This window comes from Saccopteryx bilineata, chromosome 5 (genome assembly GCF_036850765.1).
Source record: "Saccopteryx bilineata isolate mSacBil1 chromosome 5, mSacBil1_pri_phased_curated, whole genome shotgun sequence".
Taxonomy (NCBI): domain Eukaryota; kingdom Metazoa; phylum Chordata; class Mammalia; order Chiroptera; family Emballonuridae; genus Saccopteryx; species Saccopteryx bilineata.
This window is the reverse complement of record NC_089494.1, coordinates 68,346,141-68,366,041: the sequence shown is the minus strand read 5'-3', so window position 1 is coordinate 68,366,041 and position 19,901 is coordinate 68,346,141. Positions and strand designations below refer to the sequence as shown.

The 19,901-nt window shown below is 44.7% G+C and overlaps 1 protein-coding gene across 4 annotated transcripts in view; it reads right to left on the bottom strand.

Annotated features, from left to right (window-relative positions):
- Positions 1 to 19,901, bottom strand: part of STK39 (serine/threonine kinase 39) — a 335,094-nt gene that overhangs the window by 236,777 nt on the left and 78,416 nt on the right. For all 4 annotated transcript variants that reach the window (XM_066279983.1, XM_066279985.1, XM_066279984.1 and 1 more), the window contains exons 3-5: positions 19,308 to 19,416; positions 16,294 to 16,435; positions 14,704 to 14,759 (exon numbers count right to left, since the gene is read on the bottom strand). In XM_066279983.1, the coding sequence (XP_066136080.1) occupies positions 14,704 to 14,759; positions 16,294 to 16,435; positions 19,308 to 19,416 (307 nt within the window). The remainder of the gene's footprint in view (positions 1 to 14,703; positions 14,760 to 16,293; positions 16,436 to 19,307; positions 19,417 to 19,901) is intronic.

Sequence of the window (19,901 nt, the reverse complement as noted above, 5' to 3'; positions counted from 1 at the left end):
CCAAGTCAGGATGTGGCAACATCTAAGACGGCAGCTGCCAACACTCACTGGGCTCATTTCCTCTTGACATAATGCCACTCTGCTCATAGGAGCAGTTTTCTCACTACTCTAATAGTGGTATTTCATTGTGCCGCGAATGTGAGTGTAACCAGCAAGAGGCCAGATACTAACAGCCTTGGTGTGGATGTGTAACCGGTGCATAGGTAAACCATGGGGCCTGGCCTTTCCCATGAGGCTCCCACCACCAATGCCTGGGAGTAGAAGGAAGAGGGGAGGACACGGAAGGAACTGCACTGCCACCGAGGACCCCTCTGGAATCAACGGGCCTGTGCGGGCCTCACCGCACTCCCTGCTAATTTACGTGGCTTTTTGGACAACAGTTTCACAAGCAGAGAATACATATTGTAGGTTCTCAGCAATGTTGTGGTGCACACTAATGGTTGCCTACTCAACACTCGACTATTTTAACTGCAGTGATCTAGCAATCAAGGCACTTGGTTGCTCCCACCAGTGAAGGGTCTGAGGGTCTGCCCCAGTCCTGGCCCGTGAGACCCAGGGGAAACACAGTGCCGGCATTCATGGGGGACTTTTCTGCCTGAGGGCACGAACCACCCTATAAGGCTCCTTTGTTCTCCACTCCCCTGTCTGCAACACTGTCATGTGAGGATGTGATGCAGGTAGCAAGGGCAGCCCATGGGGACACGTGCTGCCTGACATTACTGAGGTGCAGGACAGGAAGCAAGAAAGAGTCCATGACCTCTGTGATATCCCTGGGCTTCTGCACCAACCTTAGAAACAAATGTCCCAGACTTCTGTTATGTGAGATAATTAAATGTCTGCATTGTTTAATCCTCTGCCCGTCAAGCACTCTGGTATTTGTACCCAAAGGCCTCTTAACTCTTACAGTATCCTGTCCTTCCTGTGTTAATTCATCCTGTCCAGTTGTGTTAATTCATCCTCCCTGGCTGCTAAGGGTTAACCACTGCAGCAGAGGCCAAAGTCATCGCAATCCCCACAAGGACTTAGTAAAAAGTCAGCAAGAAAACAAGTTAGCACGGCCCTGGCCGGTTGGCTCAGTGGTAGAGCGTCAGCCTGGCATGCGGAAGTCCCAGGTTTGATTCCTGGCCAGGGCACACAGGAGAAGCACCCATCTGCTTCTCCACCCTTCCTTCTCTCCTCCCTCTCCGTCTCTCTCTTCCCCTCCTGCAACCAAGGCTCCACTGGAGCAAAGTTGGCCCGGGCGCTGAGGAAGGATCCATGGCCTCTGCCTCAGGCACTATAGTGGCTCTGGTAGCAACAGAGCCACGCCCAGGACGGGCAGAGCATCGCCCCCTGGTGGGCGTGCCAGGTGGATCCCGGTTGGGCGCATGTGGGAGTCTGTCTGACTGCCTCCCCATTTCCAGCTTCAGAAAAATACACAAAAAAAAAAAAAAAAAGAAAAGAAAAGAAAACAAGTTAGCACACAGTGCAATTCCAGAGTTTTAAACAGCTCCAATATTAAGCGTGGCTTTTAATGTTAGGGGCACGAATCAAAACAAATAAATGCATAGGCATCTCAAGGGGTAAAAACATACTGCAAGAAGATTCTATTTGACTTTTTGCCAATAGTTTCTGTTTGGGGCTAAATTTACATAAACACTTCAGAAACAGACACAGGAGAGAAAAGTACCTTTACCAATCTAGTCCAGGCCCTTGTTACTCTAAGTGGGGTCCCCAGACCAGAATCATTAGCATCATCCAAGCCTTGGTGAAACGCAGAACCCTGGGTCCCACCCGAGTCCCACTGCATCAGCATCTGCACGGCAGCAAGACCACCGCAGATGTGCTGTGCCAGCTGGAGGAGCACTGCCCGGGTGCTGTGTTCCTACGAGGTGCTCGAGCACCATGCAGTGTGACTGGGAGACCTCAAAACGCAGCTCCCCTCTCTCCCCTCTGAGGTGAGGACAGCCACAGCAATGGAAAGAAAGGAGCAGGAGAAAAGCTTAGTGCATGTTCATGTACCTCATAACACAGCAGGTACAAGGGCAACTGATGCCCAGCCGCCCCTCGCCTTACCCCGATTTCACTTTCCATGGTTTCAGTCACCTGTGCTCAACTGCAGTCCAAAAATATTAAACGGAAAATTCCAAAATAAAATTCCAGAAAAAAAAATTCCTACGTTTTTAATTACATTCCGTTCTGAGTAGTGTGACGAATCTCTCGCCACCCCGCTCTCCCATCCTGGATGTGAATCATTCCTGTCTTAGCCTATCCACCTGTGAGCTACCCACCCTTAGTCACTCAGCACACCTGGGTTATCAGATCACATGTCAAGATATGACAGTGCTTGTGTTCAGGTAACAAGCCTTTACCTTACTTAACAGTGGCCCCCAAGTGCAAGAGTAGTTTAAACTTCACCATCTGTGTGTAAGTAGAGAAAAAAACACAGTCTACATGGGGCTTAGTACTCTCTGTGCTTTCAAGCATCCACTGGGAGTCTTGGAATATATTACCTGCAGATAAAGGGGCCACTACCGTACTAAAAACGAAAATCACAGCCTACGCAGAACTATCTGACCCAGTGATTCTAATGTGTCAAGCAGGACAAATTCACACACATAGAACACCTCTATGGGAATACTTAGACTTGTACAAAATCTTTTTTAATACATGAAAATAATTTATAATCACAATACTTATTAGCAGTCCATTAGTAACAGCTGCTCACTGCGGTGTTGGAGCCCAGATGAGATAAGCCACAGGGAAAGCATCATCTCAGCAGAGATGTCTGTAAAACTGCCCCTTTCTCTCCCCCCCACAAGAAAAAAGAACCTGAGAAATACAATTGTGTGCTGATACTATCATTTTATTATTAAAGTGATAACACTGAATCTGCTCATTTAAACAAGTCAATAATAAATATGTAGGTACCTTACCTACTATTATTAGTAATCAATTACTCACAGACCACTTCACTATGGATTGGGACATGTCGCCTGCCTTGTTTGGGTGGCAGGGACCCCGAGAGGGACCAGACAGGACCCCAGGAAAAAACAGAACCAAAAAGTTTTCTAAAACCCTCACTCTCCACCCAATCTCCCTCCTCCCATAATAATCCTGGTTCTCAATCCCACTTGTTCCTTTTCGCAAGCAAATGGTGCTGCAGCCCGCACCCAGGAGGCATTCACAGTCAGAAAATAGTCTGCCCTCTTTCCCGAGTCTGGGACCCAGAAAGTCACTTCTCAGCTGCTCTGGACAAATCCATGTTCCCCATCTATGAATGAGAGAGACGCAGTCCTGGCCTTCTTTGATACATCAGAGAATTACAATTCACAGCCTTTTCTGACAGCAGAAGAAGGAAAGAAATCAGAAGTCATCTTTTTATTCCCTAAAGGTAGAGTTTCACCTTTTAAAAAGAAACTCAAAGAAGCAAACCTTCTCATGATTGGTGAGACTGTGGGTAGGCTCTTGGAACTGCCATCAGCTGATTTCCTTTAAATGTGTTATATTTTTATTCATAAGGCAGAAGTTCTTAGCACTTGCTTGCACTTTGTACATGGAATCAGCATCAATTCATAATGACACAGACAAACGATAAGAAAAATTCAACAGGAGGATTCCTGGTAAAAATGCCAAGGCTATATACAAGTTGCCACTCCCTATCCAATTCTTCAACCTTCTCTCTCACAATCAATACAACACAGGCTTAAAAAGAACAAAGTAGAAAAAGGAGTGGTGGTTGATGTCGATTCACACTTGGCTCACGACTCAGTTGACTAATACAGACCATTGGACACAGTGTGAGGACAGCACTAGTTTAAGGTAGCAGCAAACTACAGATAATCTGCCCATCTATGTAAGAGCCACAGAACCCTTCCCGAAAGCAGGTGAATTTCTGGTGAGACATGGAGCCGGAGGCCACACCTGGCGGGGCAGCAGCAGAAGGGAGGAGCGCAACAAAGGGCGGAGCTTTAATCCCAGGCCAGCGGCAGGTACCAGATAAGAGCCAGTTCAAGCCCGATGATAGACACGACCAAGAACACGGCAGTGGTCAACTTACTATCAAGAAAAACAATTACAGTGAATAAAGCAAAAACCACAGGTAATTCCCAAATCACAAATCCATGATTCCCTAGCTCAGCAAGGGGAGGCAGGCGGGATATGCTGAAAGATGCTCTGGTAAAAAGTAGTCATATGACAGACACTTGGCTTCCCCCCTTCCTCGTCATCCTCTCATTTGAGTGCTTTCAATGACTAAAACTAATGAAGGGACACTCAGAACATTTTGATGCAAGACCAACAGGTCTTTGGAGAAAGTCATGTCAACCTTCCTTATTTTATAGTTTAAAAAACTGAGCCCCTGGGCAGCTGAACTGTCAAAAGGCAATGAGTTAAGAGGCAGGAAGAGGGGACACTGGTGCTGGGGGTTGAGGGCAAGGACTGAAAGTGACACTAGGAAATCTGAGAGTGATCTGCTTTTACAATCCTCAGAAGCACCTTAAACAACGGCCCAATCACTGAGCAGCCCTCAGTCACCGCATCTGGGAGACCTACTCAGCTGAGCTGGCAGAGCTGCCCCGAGGAGAGCACTAGGTAAGCATATGACACAGGTGTGCTCATTTCCCAAGCCAGATGCATGCTCTGTTACCAATGGGGGTGTCTGGCTGGCCTTTCCACAGAGATAGGTACAAGTAACTGAGATCAAATATTAATCAGTTGAATTTTCAATCCAATATTCATACGCCTGCATGTGGGTCTTTTTCCTACAAATCTCCACTCAACTCACTCTACTAGAAGCTTCCAATAAACCAGAATAACCATCTGTACAATTTAAAGAGATGGTCCCTATGGGAAATGATTAAAATAGCACAATTCCAGTTGCCACAAGCATTTAAAGCAACAATTTACATCATTTCCACAGTTTTGCAAAGGACTAATTGGGGCTTCAAGAATCTTCAAAGAATCTGAAGTGTTTTTTTAATCTGTGATAAAGAAAACCTTACATCCAAAACTCCTAACACTGGTAACTCACTAAAATATGAGGATCACACATTAGACTCTGTTGCTCAGTATTCTTTTAATCTAAATTTACTTAATAGTCGTATGTTCAGTAATTCATTCCACAGCTACTTCCTGAGCCCTTTGCTAAGTGTCATTTCCAGTCCCAAACACGGGGCTCCAGGGCAGAAACCCCTGCCTTCATGGAGGTGAACTTTAAATTGGGGAGGGGTGGAGAGGTCAGCACAGATCATAAACAAAGTCTGAAGTATAACGTACAGCAGAGGTTCCAGACTTGGCTGTGCCTCAGGATCATTAGAGGGCTCACAGAGCCCAGACTGCCGGGCCCTACCTCCACAGTTTCTGATTCAACAGATCAGGGGATGAGAAAGCACAAGAATTTGTTTATCAAGTGTCCAAGGTGATGGTGCAGCGGCTGGTCTAGAATCACACCCTGAGAACCACTAACAGGCCAGGGATAGGGAGCTGGGGTAGAAGGCTGCAATTCACCCCAGGATGACCATGGGAGCCTCACCGCTGTGCTGGCTATCGGAGCCAGGAGTCTGAAGGAGTACTGAAAAGAGCACTCCGGGTAGAGGGGGCACCCATGCAAGGGTCCCGAGGGAAGAACAGGCGTGGCACAGAGGACGGCTGACTGGAGCAGAACGAGGGAGAAAGCAGGAAATGAGGTCAACCGGGTAATGAGGAACCACATCTTGTAAGCCTCCTAGGCCACCATATAGATTTGGACTTCGCTTTGAGATAGAAAGACATTAGAAGGTTCTGAGGAAAGCCCTGAGACAAGCCTTGAACTTGGCTTAGCAGCACCCTTCCGGACGCCGCGTACAGAAGCCAGCCCAGAGGGAAGAGGAGAGCGCCTCCTGGTGGTGGCCATCTCGATCCAGACAAAGTGCCGAGGGTGGCTGGGGCCAGGAAGCAGCAGGGGAGGTGGTGTGACATGGTCAACCACAGGACTTGCTGACAAACTGGATAGGACACCGGGTACAAGAGAAAGAGAAGTGTTGAGAAAACACTAAATTTCTAGTCTGCTCAATAGAAAGATGGCGCTGCCATGAAATGGGGAGACTGAAAAGGCAGCTGCTGGGGTCGAGGGCTGCAGAGCTCTGCCGTGTGGCAGTTACACAATCTGTAGAGGGGAAAGAACACTGGAGAACCCGAAACGTCATTTTACAGGTGACCCACGGCCAGCAGAGAACTGGTGGAGGGCACAAGGTGAGACAGTAACCCAAGGGGCTAGATAGCCCTGGGCTAATGCTATCCTCACAGGTACTCTATAAAATCAAGTGTTAAACCATATTCCATAGATTATAAACACATGTCAACTCTAAATTTCCTAAAAATTCCTACTTATGATATATGCAGTAATTTATAAGATGTTATTAGTCTAAAATATCTATTCCTAAACCATTCAGTTACAATACATATTTAAGATTTATCTTCAGGAAAACCTACTAAATTAGACCTACTGTAGCTAACTTAGATTCCTCAATTATATACATTTCTCTCCACTTGCAATTTTTTTTAAATTAAATTCCATAGCTAACTGTTTTATGTCTGTTTTGCCTGAACTGTAAACTCCGTGAGGGCAAACACAATGTCTCCATGGCTCACCCCCGTATCAGAGGGCCGTGCTAGAACATACTAAATGCTCAATAAATACCTGTTGACTAATCACTTAACATGTACTGAACCCAAACTTCTAATGTTCACCTTCTCACCAGGGAAGGGTCATTGTTTAACAAATGGTGGTTCTGGGAAACAGGAAAATAAAATAAACTTAAAATGATCCAGCAGAGAACTGACTTGAACAGCTTTGCTCTCAGTCTAAAACCTCTTGTTTCTCCCAGTTCTTAACAGTTTGTGGTAATACAGAAAATTTAGTTGAATAATGAAACAGAAGGCCTTCCAAGGCAGGAGAGAAGAAAGGAAGGGAAGGCAGAGGGCTGAGGAGGACAGGAGGGAGGGCGGTGGAGACTGAGGCGACCCACCTCATGACCTCGAAGGGAGTCTGCCCTGAAGCGCAGGCCTGTCCCCACGCAGCTATAGCGCCCGACTGAGAACACTCCAGCAGGGGAGCAGAGCAGCAACTCCCTCAGAAAAGTTCACCCAGGTAGACTCCCTAAAGCCCACGCTCACACAACTGCTGGAAGCTGCTTAAAATCTCCCCAAACTTCTCACCAATGGTGTAAGACAGAAAGGAACACCAGGTTTCCAAACTGATTGCATTCTCAGTTCCTGCTAGAGGTTCACAAATGTTACCACTGACCAGGATCCCCAATCCAGGAGGCCATATTGATTTGCTGACCTTATTACTTAAACAAAAGAAAAGAGTATGAGAATTTTGGCAAGCATGTTAAACCATAATTCACATAATTATAACCTTTCTGAAACTCAAACCACATATTGTGGTTCACTATAAAGCACTTTATAGTCCCCAAAGGTTTGTTTTTTATATTTTTCTGAAGTGAGAAGTAGGGAGGCAGAGAGACAGACTCCTCCTGCAAGTGCACGACCGGGATCTACCCGGCATGTCCACCAGGGGGCAATGTTCTGCCCATCTGGGCCGTTGCTCCATTGCAACCAGAGCCATTCTAGCACCTGAGGTGGAGGCCACAGAGCCATCCTCAGCGCCTGGGCCAACTTTGCTCCAATGGAGCCTCGGCTGTGGGAGGGGAAGAGAGCAACAGAGAAAAAGGAGAGGGGGAGGGGTGGAGAAGCAGATGGGCACTTCTTCTGCGTGCCCTGGCCAGGGATCAAACCCAGACTTCCACACGCTGGGCCAATGCTCTACCACCGAGCCAGCCAGCCAGCCAGGGCTTATAGTCCCCAAAGGTTTTCATCTGTATTTGTCCTCTGCTTTCTGAGTGGACACAACATCTCAATTCATGTGCTCCGCTTCATTCTTCCTAACATTATTAATCATTTCATCGTCAGCCAGCGAAGGCAGAGCTCGCCTATAATCAGAGCTGAAAAGTGTTAGTTACAAAACAACAGCTTTGACACTGTGCACTAGTATACATACCTAAATACTGTAAATATTCCCACCTCCCTCTTTTAGACTGAAATATTCTGGCTCGTGTGAACTCTCAGCCGGGACTTACACCCGCCTCCTCTGCCGCTGTCAGGCATGCGCATGTGCACAGCCCGCCGGGACAGGGTGTCCAGCATGCCTGCAGTTCCAGTCGCCCTGACCAAAGCCCAGGAGCACCTGCCAAGTATCAGGCACTACCGGGAGGTGTTGAGATGAACGCCACGGAGTGTCTACTCCTGAGAAGTACAAGATCCGTAGGGAAGAGGCGACATGGGAGACCCCATTTCAATACCCTGTCACGGCCATCTAGTTGGAGTGTGTAAAGGTGGCTACTTTCAAGCCACCAGGGTAAGGTGCTGGACGTAGTGAGGGTGGGCGCAGTAGAGAGAGGGTGGGGAAGGTTTCTCCAGATCAGACTGCCCTGAACTGAGTCGAGAAGGAGGAGTGAGTCAGCTAAAGAAAGGGGGCTGCGAAGAGGGGAAGCAGAAGGCGCGGGTGCAGGAGTCGGGAAAAACAGCGTGGGAGCTGGAGCCTTATTTCATCAGCAAAGGTTTTTAACTTCACAACATGGAATTACACGGTCAGACAGGCATTGTAGATTTTTTTTTACTACGGTGCTATCAGGGGAATCGAAGGGGTAAAGAAGGAGAAAGAGCATAATGATATGGCGGGAGCTCGGATGGGGTGCTCAGTCTGGCCTCCCTAGCCACCTTCTTGCCAGGTAACAGCGGTCTAAACAATTAAAGAGACCACCCCCATTTCAAAACAAAATGTGATCTAATTCTAAACAGAAATGTGTGTTAATTCCTTTAACCCTCTAGCATCTTCCCATTGCACAGAAGTGGAAGCTGAGGTGCAGAAGGGTTAAATATCTTGGTTACAGGGTTAGAGGGAGCTGTCTGGTGTCAGAGCCCACACACTCCTAAAGACGATGACATCATCACGCCTTGACTGCATGCCACAGGCACTTTCAGATCCTCTGACACTGCTCCGAATGCATACAAGGAGCCCACATGACCTGCTTGAAGCACCACCTGTCTTCCCTGCAACACAAGAAACACTCCCTCCACTTCCGTCAAGTGCACTCGTCTGGACCCAAAGAGCACAGAAGGACAACAAAGGAACCCAGCAGCCCTGGGCAGAAAGCCTCCGCCACCTTACACGCCTCCCTCTGGCTCCTTGAGAATAGTATCTGAGTGCTGGAAGCAAGTTAAGTCTAGTTGCATGTTTTTCCAGCAGAAGTTCTAGCCACAGGGTTTTCAAGTTGTTTGAGACTCAGACTAAAGCTGGAAACACAAAGTCTGACTAAGGATATAATCTGCCCCCCCAAAAAAATCAGGATGCTACCCCGAGGCATGCCCATGTGCTTCAGACAGTGAAGAACCTAGTGCTTGTGACCCCAGATACAGTGAGACAGATGTGGTGACAACTTCTTAGGGCTCTAGGCTGCCCCAGCTCAGCTCAGGTTGGACTTGTTAGGAAAACTGGGGATGGGAAATTCAGATTCACGCATACACACACCTAAAAGGCATATAAGTGAAGAGGAGTATGAAGTCCACCTTATATAACGTAGTAGTATGCATCTAGAAAGTTCTTTAGAAATGTTTTGAAAGCAACACTTTCACAGTACATTAAGAGGGGTCACTATTTAAAAGACTCTTAAAAAAATTTATCTGGGCCCTGGCCGGTTGGCTCAGCGGTAGAGCGTCGGCCTAGCGTGCGGAGGACCCGGGTTTGATTCCCGGCCAGGGCACACAGGAGAAGCACCCATTTGCTTCTCCACCCCTCCGCCGCGCCTTCCTCTCTCTCTCTTCCCCTCCTGCAGCCAAGGCTCCATTGGAGCAAAGATGGCCTGGGCGCTGGGGATGGCTCTGTGGCCTCTGCCTCAGGCGCTAGAGTGGCTCTGGTCGCAACATGGCGACACCCAGGATGGGCAGAGCATCGCCCCCTGGTGGGCAGAGCGTCGCCCCTGGTGGGCGTGCTGGGTGGATCCCGGTCGGGCGCATGCGGGAGTCTGTCTGACTGTCTCTCCCTGTTTCCAGCTTCAGAAAATGCAAAAAAAAAAAAAAAAATTTATCTGTAGTGACCACCACAAAGGTATCCGTTTTGTATGCATTTCTGTTGGCTTAGGATACCATCTCTCATTAATTCTGGACAAGCAGGCTTAGTCACTTGCCAGACAAAGCACTAAGCTCTTCCTGACAATATGACAGAGCATCAAACTGGAAAAAAAAATGCTAGGCCGTGGGAAAGGCATGACTTTCAAAGAGCCACTCCTTCGATCACATATTACAGCCAAAACAACTGTGCTTACCAAGGCACCCTCTCCAGTGCTATTACCGGGAAGTCACACACACAGGTTGTCCTAGTACAGAAGAAGAAGTAAAGCATTTTCTTTCACACTCCACAGAGGCAGTCCTCAGGTTTTCATTCACTTACATTAAACCTGAAGTTTTCCAGTTTTAAAGGAATGTGGTGTCACGACAGTGCTCAATTCTGCACCAAATGACACCTATAATGATTGTAAGATGATTGCTTCTCCTAAAACCTTATAAATGATGCTGTGTCACAACTTGAAAAAGAGAGGAAATGTGCTGAATATGTTTTCTAACCCAAAATTAAAGCAATTTACAGAGAGTTGTAGAAGAGTTAGTGATGGCTTACTGGTTGGTCTTCCAGCCAAAACTGGAATTAGGGATTCTCTTCCTAGAAATCCCACAGAGGTGGGGTCACAGGCTCTGGAGCTGAACTGCCCGAATCTTCTACATGTGACCTAGGCAACTACCTTCCCCTCTCTGAACCTTGGCTTCTAATCCATAAAATGGGTATGAAAATAGTATTTCCCATGGGGCTGTGGTACAGACTGAATGAGTCACAAAGCGTCAGCACACAGACCCTGGCCTGGCATGCAGGAAACACTCAGAATGCACTTGTTTCCGATTTTGTATCCACAGTCACTAAAACTGTGTATCATTTCCACGAATTTGTACCATTGGAAATAGAACCAAGAATATTAGCCTTATTCTCGCTTGTTGGCTGCATAATAAGGTGGGAATTTTTTGTGGTTTGAACCAGGCCCCTTAATTTTCTTTTTTCTAACAAAAAGCTCGAGAAAGGAAATATATGTATATAGAGAGAGTAATTTTTTTTTTTCAGAGACAGAGAGAGAGTCAGAGAGAGGGATAGATAGGGACAGACAGATAGGAATGGGGAGAGATGAGAAGCATCAATCATCAGTTTTTCGTTGCGACACCTTAGTTGTTCATTGATTGCTTTCTCATATGTGCCTTGACCGCAGGCCTTCAGCAGACCGAGTCACCCCTTGCTCGAGCCAGCGACCTTGGGTCCAAGCTGGTGAGCTTTGCTCAAACCAGATGAGCCCACGCTCAAGCTGGGGATCTCGGGGTCTCAAACCTGGGTCTTCTGCATCCCAGTCCGACGCTCTATCGACTGCGCCACCGCCTGGTCAGGCGGGAGAGTAATTTTTTAAATAAAAATTGTTTTCTGTCAGAATAGCTAAAATATTCTTTTTAAAACCAATGCTCATGATAATACTCATAAGGTAATCAAGCATTATATTCTAAGGAATAAATACAAACTTCTTCCCTGCTTAACTTTATTTCAAAATACAAGGCCTAACGAGCATAAAGATATAAAAGGAAGAGAGCTCAAACAGTCTGAGTGAGAGCAGTGAGCTGTTGTTCCAACACAGCAGGGAGCAACACGGAGACGGTCTAGCTCTGCTGTCCCTGTGAGTCTCCACTCTCAACGCCTCCACTTCACCCAGCACAACTCCCCCAGACTCCAGGCAGTTTCTGTGCAGTGACCAAGTGCTGACCAAGGAGTCAAATCCTATAAAAAAAAGGAGAGCAGCAGCATCTGCCTTTTCCAAAGAAATATTCCAAATGTTTTATAAACAATAATCCTATTTTATAGTTAAAACAAAAATAAATAACTTAAATTCTGTATTCAATGCTGTGCTCAGGTCCGAGAATATGAAGAAAATTAAATGTGAATTCTCCAAAGTTATGGTTCCAGAGATGTAGACTGCAATTTAAATGCCCGTTAAGCCACTGCTATGCATCTGGGAATGGTAATTGCAATGCATGGTATTTATTACCCAAGCGTGAGGTCAAGGTCACAGGCACAAAAAGGGTCCCAAGGCAAGCCCAGAGTGGCAGTACACAAAGTCCTTACTACGTGCCAGGCATTGTTCTAATCACTTGACACTGACTCGCTTAATCCTCACAAGCCCGGTGCTGGCTTTCTGCACATGCCCTTCTCAACCCGCAGCCTTCACAGAGCAAGTGCGGACCAAGTTACACTCAGCACCACCACCTACGGTGAGCAAAAAAACAAAAGTCCTGAGAGGGAAAGAAAAGGTCAGGATATCTTACCTCCCCAGGATCTTAACTGAAAAAAAAGGCAGTGTGCACCAGAGACCCAGAGAAGGAGCTCGAGTCATTGACCTGACAGGAATAATGACAGGGACGAGCTGACTGGCAGGGTACCAAGTGGCAACAGCGGGCAGGGGCTGACCCACCTCCACGTTTCACTGCTATTGTGATCCTCTTAGTGACTAATGATCATTTTACTACATAACAAAAAGTTATTTGTACTTATCAGCTTAGAGCAAGATTAATGACAAGTTAACTTCTAATTTCCATAATTAGTAAGCACTACCTTTTTATACCTCATAAAGCCCCTCAGAGTTGAACCTCTTAGGAGACAAATTTGAGGTTCCAATGATCCCTCGAGTGCCAGGGAGAGTCAGTGTGATCCCGCTGGGTGTAGTAACAGTAGTGGTAACAGTGACAGCAGCAGTACTATTACAAGTACCAGGAACAGCTGCAGTACAGCAAAAGCTACTGATATTCTACCATGTGCCTATTATATGGATACCGCCACTATCAAGGTCAATGGGTATAAAGAGGCTCATTTGATTTCATAAAAAAAAATGATGGTGTGGGTTATATTTGTATTCCCCTTTAAGGAAACTGAGTCTTTAGGAGGTCAGGTAGCTTGACCAAGGTCAAAGAGCTTGAGTGATGACCCAGGAATTTCAGCCAAGCCTGATGATCCCACAGTTTGTACTCCTAACAACTAAACTAATCTGGTACTGACAGTTTAAAGCTTTTGTCCACAAATTTTTTTCAGTTTTTACTTGTTTAGCTGAAGGGGTTTTGTTTTTTGTTTTTTTCAAACTGCCCCTACTCTGTGGAATTAGGGCCACTTTTTAGAACGAGGACAAGATATGCATACATAAGCACTAACTTGGATGCCTCAAGAACAAAATTCAGCTTTGCTAATAAGAATCACCAAAGTAGGAAAGGAGAAGATAGATGAATCAAGAATAGTCAAAGACAGATAACTATTAAAACCAAGTGATGGTTCAAAAAGGTTCTTACCAATCTTCTTTCTACTTTGAACTCTGCTTGAAAATCTTCATAACAAGAAGTTAAAAAATGGCTTTGACTACTGAAAATTCATTAAGTTTACTGAGTTATTTCCTTTCATTTCTTTTATTAGGTCAGACTTTATGGTTTAAAATTCAAAATGTTATAAAGGTTATGCACAAAGCAGAACGGGACCAACAATAAACCAAAATGATGACGCAAAGCTTATCATTTGTGTTGGGTGTGTGTTTGTTTTCTGCTGAAATTCTCGCATTTCTCATAATAACCCCAAACCCTTAGATTTGTCTAGAAACAAGACTGGGACCAAAGACCATGATTAATGTTGATCCAATAATTAAATTCATGTGAAAACTCTAAACCTATAAAAAAATAGCTAAAAAAAATAAGGTTCTTCCACTCCAACTCACAAAGCAGCACGGTAGGCCGATGCAACATTTGGGGCAAACTTTAGCATTCTTCAATAGATGTCAGGTCAGTGACTCTCACCAAGGATGCTGCTAGTCATAGTTAATGCCTGGAGCCAGAAGGCTGAACAGCATTCAGTGACAGGAGCAATCCATTACAGGGAAGGAATGTCCAGCCAAAAGTGCCACAAGCACTGAGAGCCGAGAAGACCGCTGAGACAGACCTTCATGGACATGGGGTAAAACAAGAGTCGACATGGATATGGCCACATTACCCCACGATATTCAGGCTACTCGAGAAGTGTTAACAAAATGAGAGCTTCTATACATAGAAGGGGCTTGTCTAATGCATTCACTCAGTAGCTATTTCTTGTCTACATGCCAAACAACTGTCAAGAATAGCCAGGCAGGGTCAAATTTAAGAGAAAAGTAAGCCCTAGGTTTTAAGAGCTCAGAATTCTTTCAGACACCTCTTCAGAAATGAAAAGGTTTTAAATTAATGTACACAATGTTTTAAATCCTGAAACTCATCAAAAAAACTCTCAAAGTGCTTTTCTTGAAGTTATATAAATATTGCCATTATTCACTCTAAAATGTAGAAAATAAAAGTAAAAGTAAAATTGTTCTTTTTCAAAGGGCTATGTTCTAAAATACATTTACAAGAGCTAAGCAAGATTTATCATGATAGGAAAATGTGTTAGGCCTAAGAACCAAACATTCTAACATGGCAGCCCAGATACACTTTTAAAAGAGATTACATGCATTTATTCATTTCATAGGAATAAGTCCATATTACTTGAAAATGTAACACTTCTGTAAACAAGAAAGAATTTTTTATCTTTATCAGCTTTACCTGCTATTTGTACTGAACCATCCTCACCCAGAAGAATATTACCAGCTTTCAAATCCCTATTAGAAAAAAAATGGAGAATGAATTGTGCAGTACAGATATTATATTAATTCATCCAGGGAGGTTTTCAAGCACATCATACAATGCAACTATTTGACCTTATTTTATAGATACTAAAATTATATCACAGATTTTAAAAATTACAAGATACATATGATTTTATGGTTTGCTCCTGGGAAATGGTTAAGATCTTAGTAACAAATATTTTATGTGAAATCATAATCCAGATTTAATTAAATCAACAGTGAGTAGATTATTTTATTACAGTTAGAAACTGTCCATATACTCACAATACAATCATTTTATCAAGAATTAAAGCCCAACTTATGAAAGCTGTTTTATTTCCACTTAAATTTGTCTGTGGTGTAATTCGAAATCAGTCCTATCAGCTTCTTAAACAATTGTTTTGATCAATCTCTCCTCTGGGGAGATACTATGAACACTAAATATGTTTTCTATAATACCTTTCTTCATTATATAGAAATGAGCTCAGTAATCTTAACACTTAGGAGAACGAAAAAAGACAATGTGTAAGTTTGATTTCTAAAGTAGTATTTTTTCTAATTACTAAAAGAAAGCACAGCCTGACCAGGGGTGGCACACAGTGGACAGAGTGGTAACCTGGACGCTGAGGTCCCAGGTTTGAAACCCTAAGGTCACCGGCTTGAGCATGGGGTCACCAGCTTGAGTGTGGGAACATCAACATGACCTCATGGTCACTGGCTTTAACTCAAAGGTTGCTGACTTGAGCCCACGGTCACTGGCTTGAGCAAGGGGTCACTGGCTTGGCTGGAGTCCCCTAGTCAAGGCATATATGAGAAGCAATCAATGAACAACTAAATTCTCGCAACTATGAGTTGATGCTTTTCATGGCTCTCCCTTCCTGGCTCTCTGTCTGTCACTCTAAAAATAAAAGAAAAAGAGAAAGAAAGCAAAAAAGTAAATAGCTCACTTATGGTTCAGGGTAGTGAAATTAAAATATTAGTATTACTGGTAAATGATCATTTACTTGCAACTCTTCCTACGAGCTCAAGTAACCTTAACCCATTCAAAACCCCAGGTGCTCATACTATATTTTATGCAGATTGGCTACCTAAAATGGCATTTTATGTCACAAAGAAAATTAAATTAGTGCCTCCTCCCTCCCTCCCTCTCACCATCGTGTCAAAAATAATGAACATGTTATAATGTCTAAAACACTCTTGCCTGTATTAGAAAGTTAGAAATGATATTTAGTCCGGATGAGCATATATGTTAACTTCAGTTTTTTAATGAATCCACTCAGTACTTTTTATATTCGGTTCTTAACTTCAGTAAATGCAGTTAAACCAATTCTGAAGACACCAATATAATTCATCAAAATTTACTTTATGTGCTTTTTATGTACTTTCCCCCAACCCCCATCTCTTTAGCCTAAGTTGGAGATAATGCCAATACCTACCTACCAGCCATATGTCTTTCCTTAATATTATTTACTAACTAGGACTAAAGATACAGCTGAATTTAAACATCTTTGTAAGAGGTCAGTCATACCTGTGAATCTGACCATTTCTGTGTAGATAGTCTAAGCCTTCCAAAACCTCTTTAAGAATTGTTGCTATTATTGCCTCTTCCAGAACTCCGTTCTTATGTTCTCCTCGGCTGACAATGTATTTTATGATATCCAACATTGAACCTAAGTGGACAGAACAAAAGGTTTGAAAAGACTGGTTAAGTATCTTCATTACATTTCCAAAACAGGGCTCCCCACTTAGAAAACTAAATAAGGAGATAAAAAAAATTTGGTTAACACAATTATTCCCAAGGCACGTGAACAACTGCATGCCGCCCATGCCCAGATGCACTAAATGCAAGTCTGCAAGGCCAGAAGAGAGGCAGCAGCCCACTTGTCAGAGCGAGCGGCACAGCTTTTCTGTGACATCTGTAACACAGGCAGGAGGGGACCACAAAGGTGTGCTGCCTCTAGGCCCAGCTTATAACCAGAAGATTCCTTTCTGTGACTCTAGACATCTTTATTTTTACTTGTTCGGTGCTTGATGTACTTGCTTTTATAATAAAGAAATGAATACACAGTACTCTGGTAGAATAAACAGATTAATATCACTGGCACTGTGAATTCATGTTTCAACACATATTAATTAATATTCCTAACCCCCAGGTCATTTTAAAAACCATAATTACCTGAGGGTTCAACATTTCTAAGGAGTTAACAAATGGCTTACCTCAGGACCTGAATCTGGCTCTGGGCTGTCAGTGATTCATTGAGAGGACTGAGTTTCCCCACCAGATATTAGTACGCCAGACTACCCACCCACCCCCTGGAGAGATTTGACGTGATTAAATATTACAGAAGAAAACAAATGCACATTTTCTACCTCAGAGAGAAATAAAACATTTGTTTTTTGATTCTTGGATTTTTGAATCACTCAGAAAATTTTATTTCCAAAATCATTTTATTTTTATTTTATGAGGGAACAGCATGCCGGGCACTGTCCAGCTCAGGCCTGCTGAAGCAGCACTGGGCAGGAGACCCTGTCCGCCCACGTCCCCTCCCCATGTAGAAAGCTGTCTGAACCTGTTCCTCTCACCCACAACACCCCCGGAGACTCAACTGCCTTCTTTTAAAAAGCCAATGAAATTGTCTATCAAGTCCTCAGGAAAGTGGACAGGGGATATTCTCAGGCTTAGAAAAGGTTAACTGGGATAAAAATAAACAAAGGAAGTACAATCCTCAGCTTGAACAGAGTATGTGGGGCTATCCAGGGTCCCAGGTCACCAGAATTTCTCGCTTCCTCACTGCTGGTGGACCCCACAAGGAGACACCAGGTTAAGATGTCTTACTGATAAAGTGCCATCCTCCAAAGAACCAAGAAGCAGGCCTGGCACTCTATGCTGTGGTCTGGCTCCAACAGTGTTCCTTTTGCTTTTTTTCTTTCACTTTTTAATTAAAAACCAGCCAGGCACTCTAGGAAACAATGACGAATAGCACTGACAAGCTGGGAACAGAACCGAGCTGGGAGCCCCCAGGCTCCCCCCTGAGACCCACACGAGCAGACGCGGGCAATTCCGAGGCATTCGTCATCTTCTTTCTGGGTTCTGTTTGATCCGAGATACTTTTTCAAAAAAATTAAAATGCCTCCATGATCCAGCCTTAGCTGGACATGGGTCTGCAGATAAAAACAGGCTCTACAACCTGAGTTCTGCAAAGCCAGTGTGGACTGCACCAGGCACCACGAGCGTTCTCCTCTGCTCCTCAGCTCCCTGTCTCAGGAGGACCTACAGCAAGCAACACTGGATTGAGACCGCACGAGGAAAGGAGGTATGCTGGATGCTATGGAGGAAATCAGTTACGCTTTCTAAGTTTCAGCTGTTGGGTCTGGAAAATGAAAGTGTAATACTTCCAGAGTTGCTTTTAAGCCAACAGGTCCTACCGTCACAAATTCCAGCACTAACAAGTACTGTGTGTGTGACCTGGGGCTAGCTGCTGAACTCTCTTGAGCATCAGTGTACTTTATGAAAAGCAGGGATGCTGACACCTGCCATTCAGGGACATTGTCCACATTAAATGAAATAGGGCAAGTAAGTTGCCTTGAACAGGATCTAGCCACAGAGTTAATGGTTATCATATCATCCCTAAACAATTAGCGATGTTAAAAGATTAAAAGAAATAAAATACAGGAATGCAAAAGTGCTTTATAAATTATATTGCCCGTGGCTTTTATAACTTCAGTGCTCTAAAGCTAGGAGGGAAAGCTCCTTTCCCTGCCCAAACGCAAACGTGATGAAAATACAGCCACTCTGGATCAACAATGCAAATAATTTAGCACACAGAAAGTCTCTCACCATTTCAATTGAGACATTTACTGAGCACCCACTGGGTACCAGGTTCAATGAGTAAGAGGTGCATTAGACTGCTTTCTTCACAAAGTCCATAATCTAAATTGGCGCTGTCCATCACCATAGCCACTAGCCACCTGAGTCATTTAAATATAAGCTAATTGAAACGGAGTAGAAATTCAGTCCCTCAGTAATACCAGCCACATGTCAAGTGCTCGAGAGCCCATGCGACCTGCAGAACTGGGCAGCACAGCTACAGAGGGCTCCACCGCCACAGCTCTGCGCTGACAGCCCTGAAGTCATTTATACTGCAACATGGTAAGGACTTGAATAATTTTAAAAAACAAAGGGTTTAAAGAGGAAGGACTGGTTAACTTTTTTGAAGAGAGTAAGGGATAGCTGCAAAGAGGAGGGGGCCTTTCAGGACTTGCCCACACGGCGAGGGAAGGGCAGGAAGGGGGCTGCCGCCCGTGCAGGCACAGAGACGTCAGCGTGCAGAAGGAATTCAGGGAGTCTAACCCGCACCATGAAGGCCAGGGTAGAAGGGGATACATATTCCAGAGGTGAAGCTGAATTGGACTTTATTCTCTAAGCATATAATGAACCAAGCAAAAATTTTAAATATAGGAGTAAAGGGATCAAATCTGAAATCCTCCTCACTATGCTGGTTTGCACAGAAGGAAAACAAAACAATGGCAAAATCCACTTACCTCCACTTAGTAATTTCATGACCAGCCAGAGTTCATCTTTTACCACAAAAGAAGTGTAATAGGTCACTACGTTGGGATGGCTGCACTGACTCATGGCTTGAATTTCTTTCTATTAAAAAAAAAAAAAGCAAAACATGACACAGTAGTACATGGCATGAAAATCAGGAAGCAAAACGTGAGTGAACCACAGTTAAGTATCCGGCTGGCTTTCCTATTTAAAAGTATACCCAGGGTGGGAATGGGGGTGCCGGGGGAGCGGGGCACGGCCTAAACCTTTACTTCAAAGAAGTTACAGAAGAAGCAACCCTCCTAGCCTCATTGGCAACTTGCTAGATTTAGAAAGGACTCTGTAGGAGGCCCTGGAGCCCTGTGCACCAGCCATAGCAGAGGAACAGCAGGTCACCATACTGCCTAGATGAGCCCTCTGCCGGCACAGACCCCTGCCATGCACGACTCAGCGCCTCCAACCTGACCTGGAGGCCTCCAGAGAGACAAAACCCTGGGTGACTGATCAGGAGAAACAGGTCCCAGTGTCAGCCTGAACTCTGGAGCGTATCTCAGCTCCTCCGTCATCTGAAAGGCAAGAACTGTTTC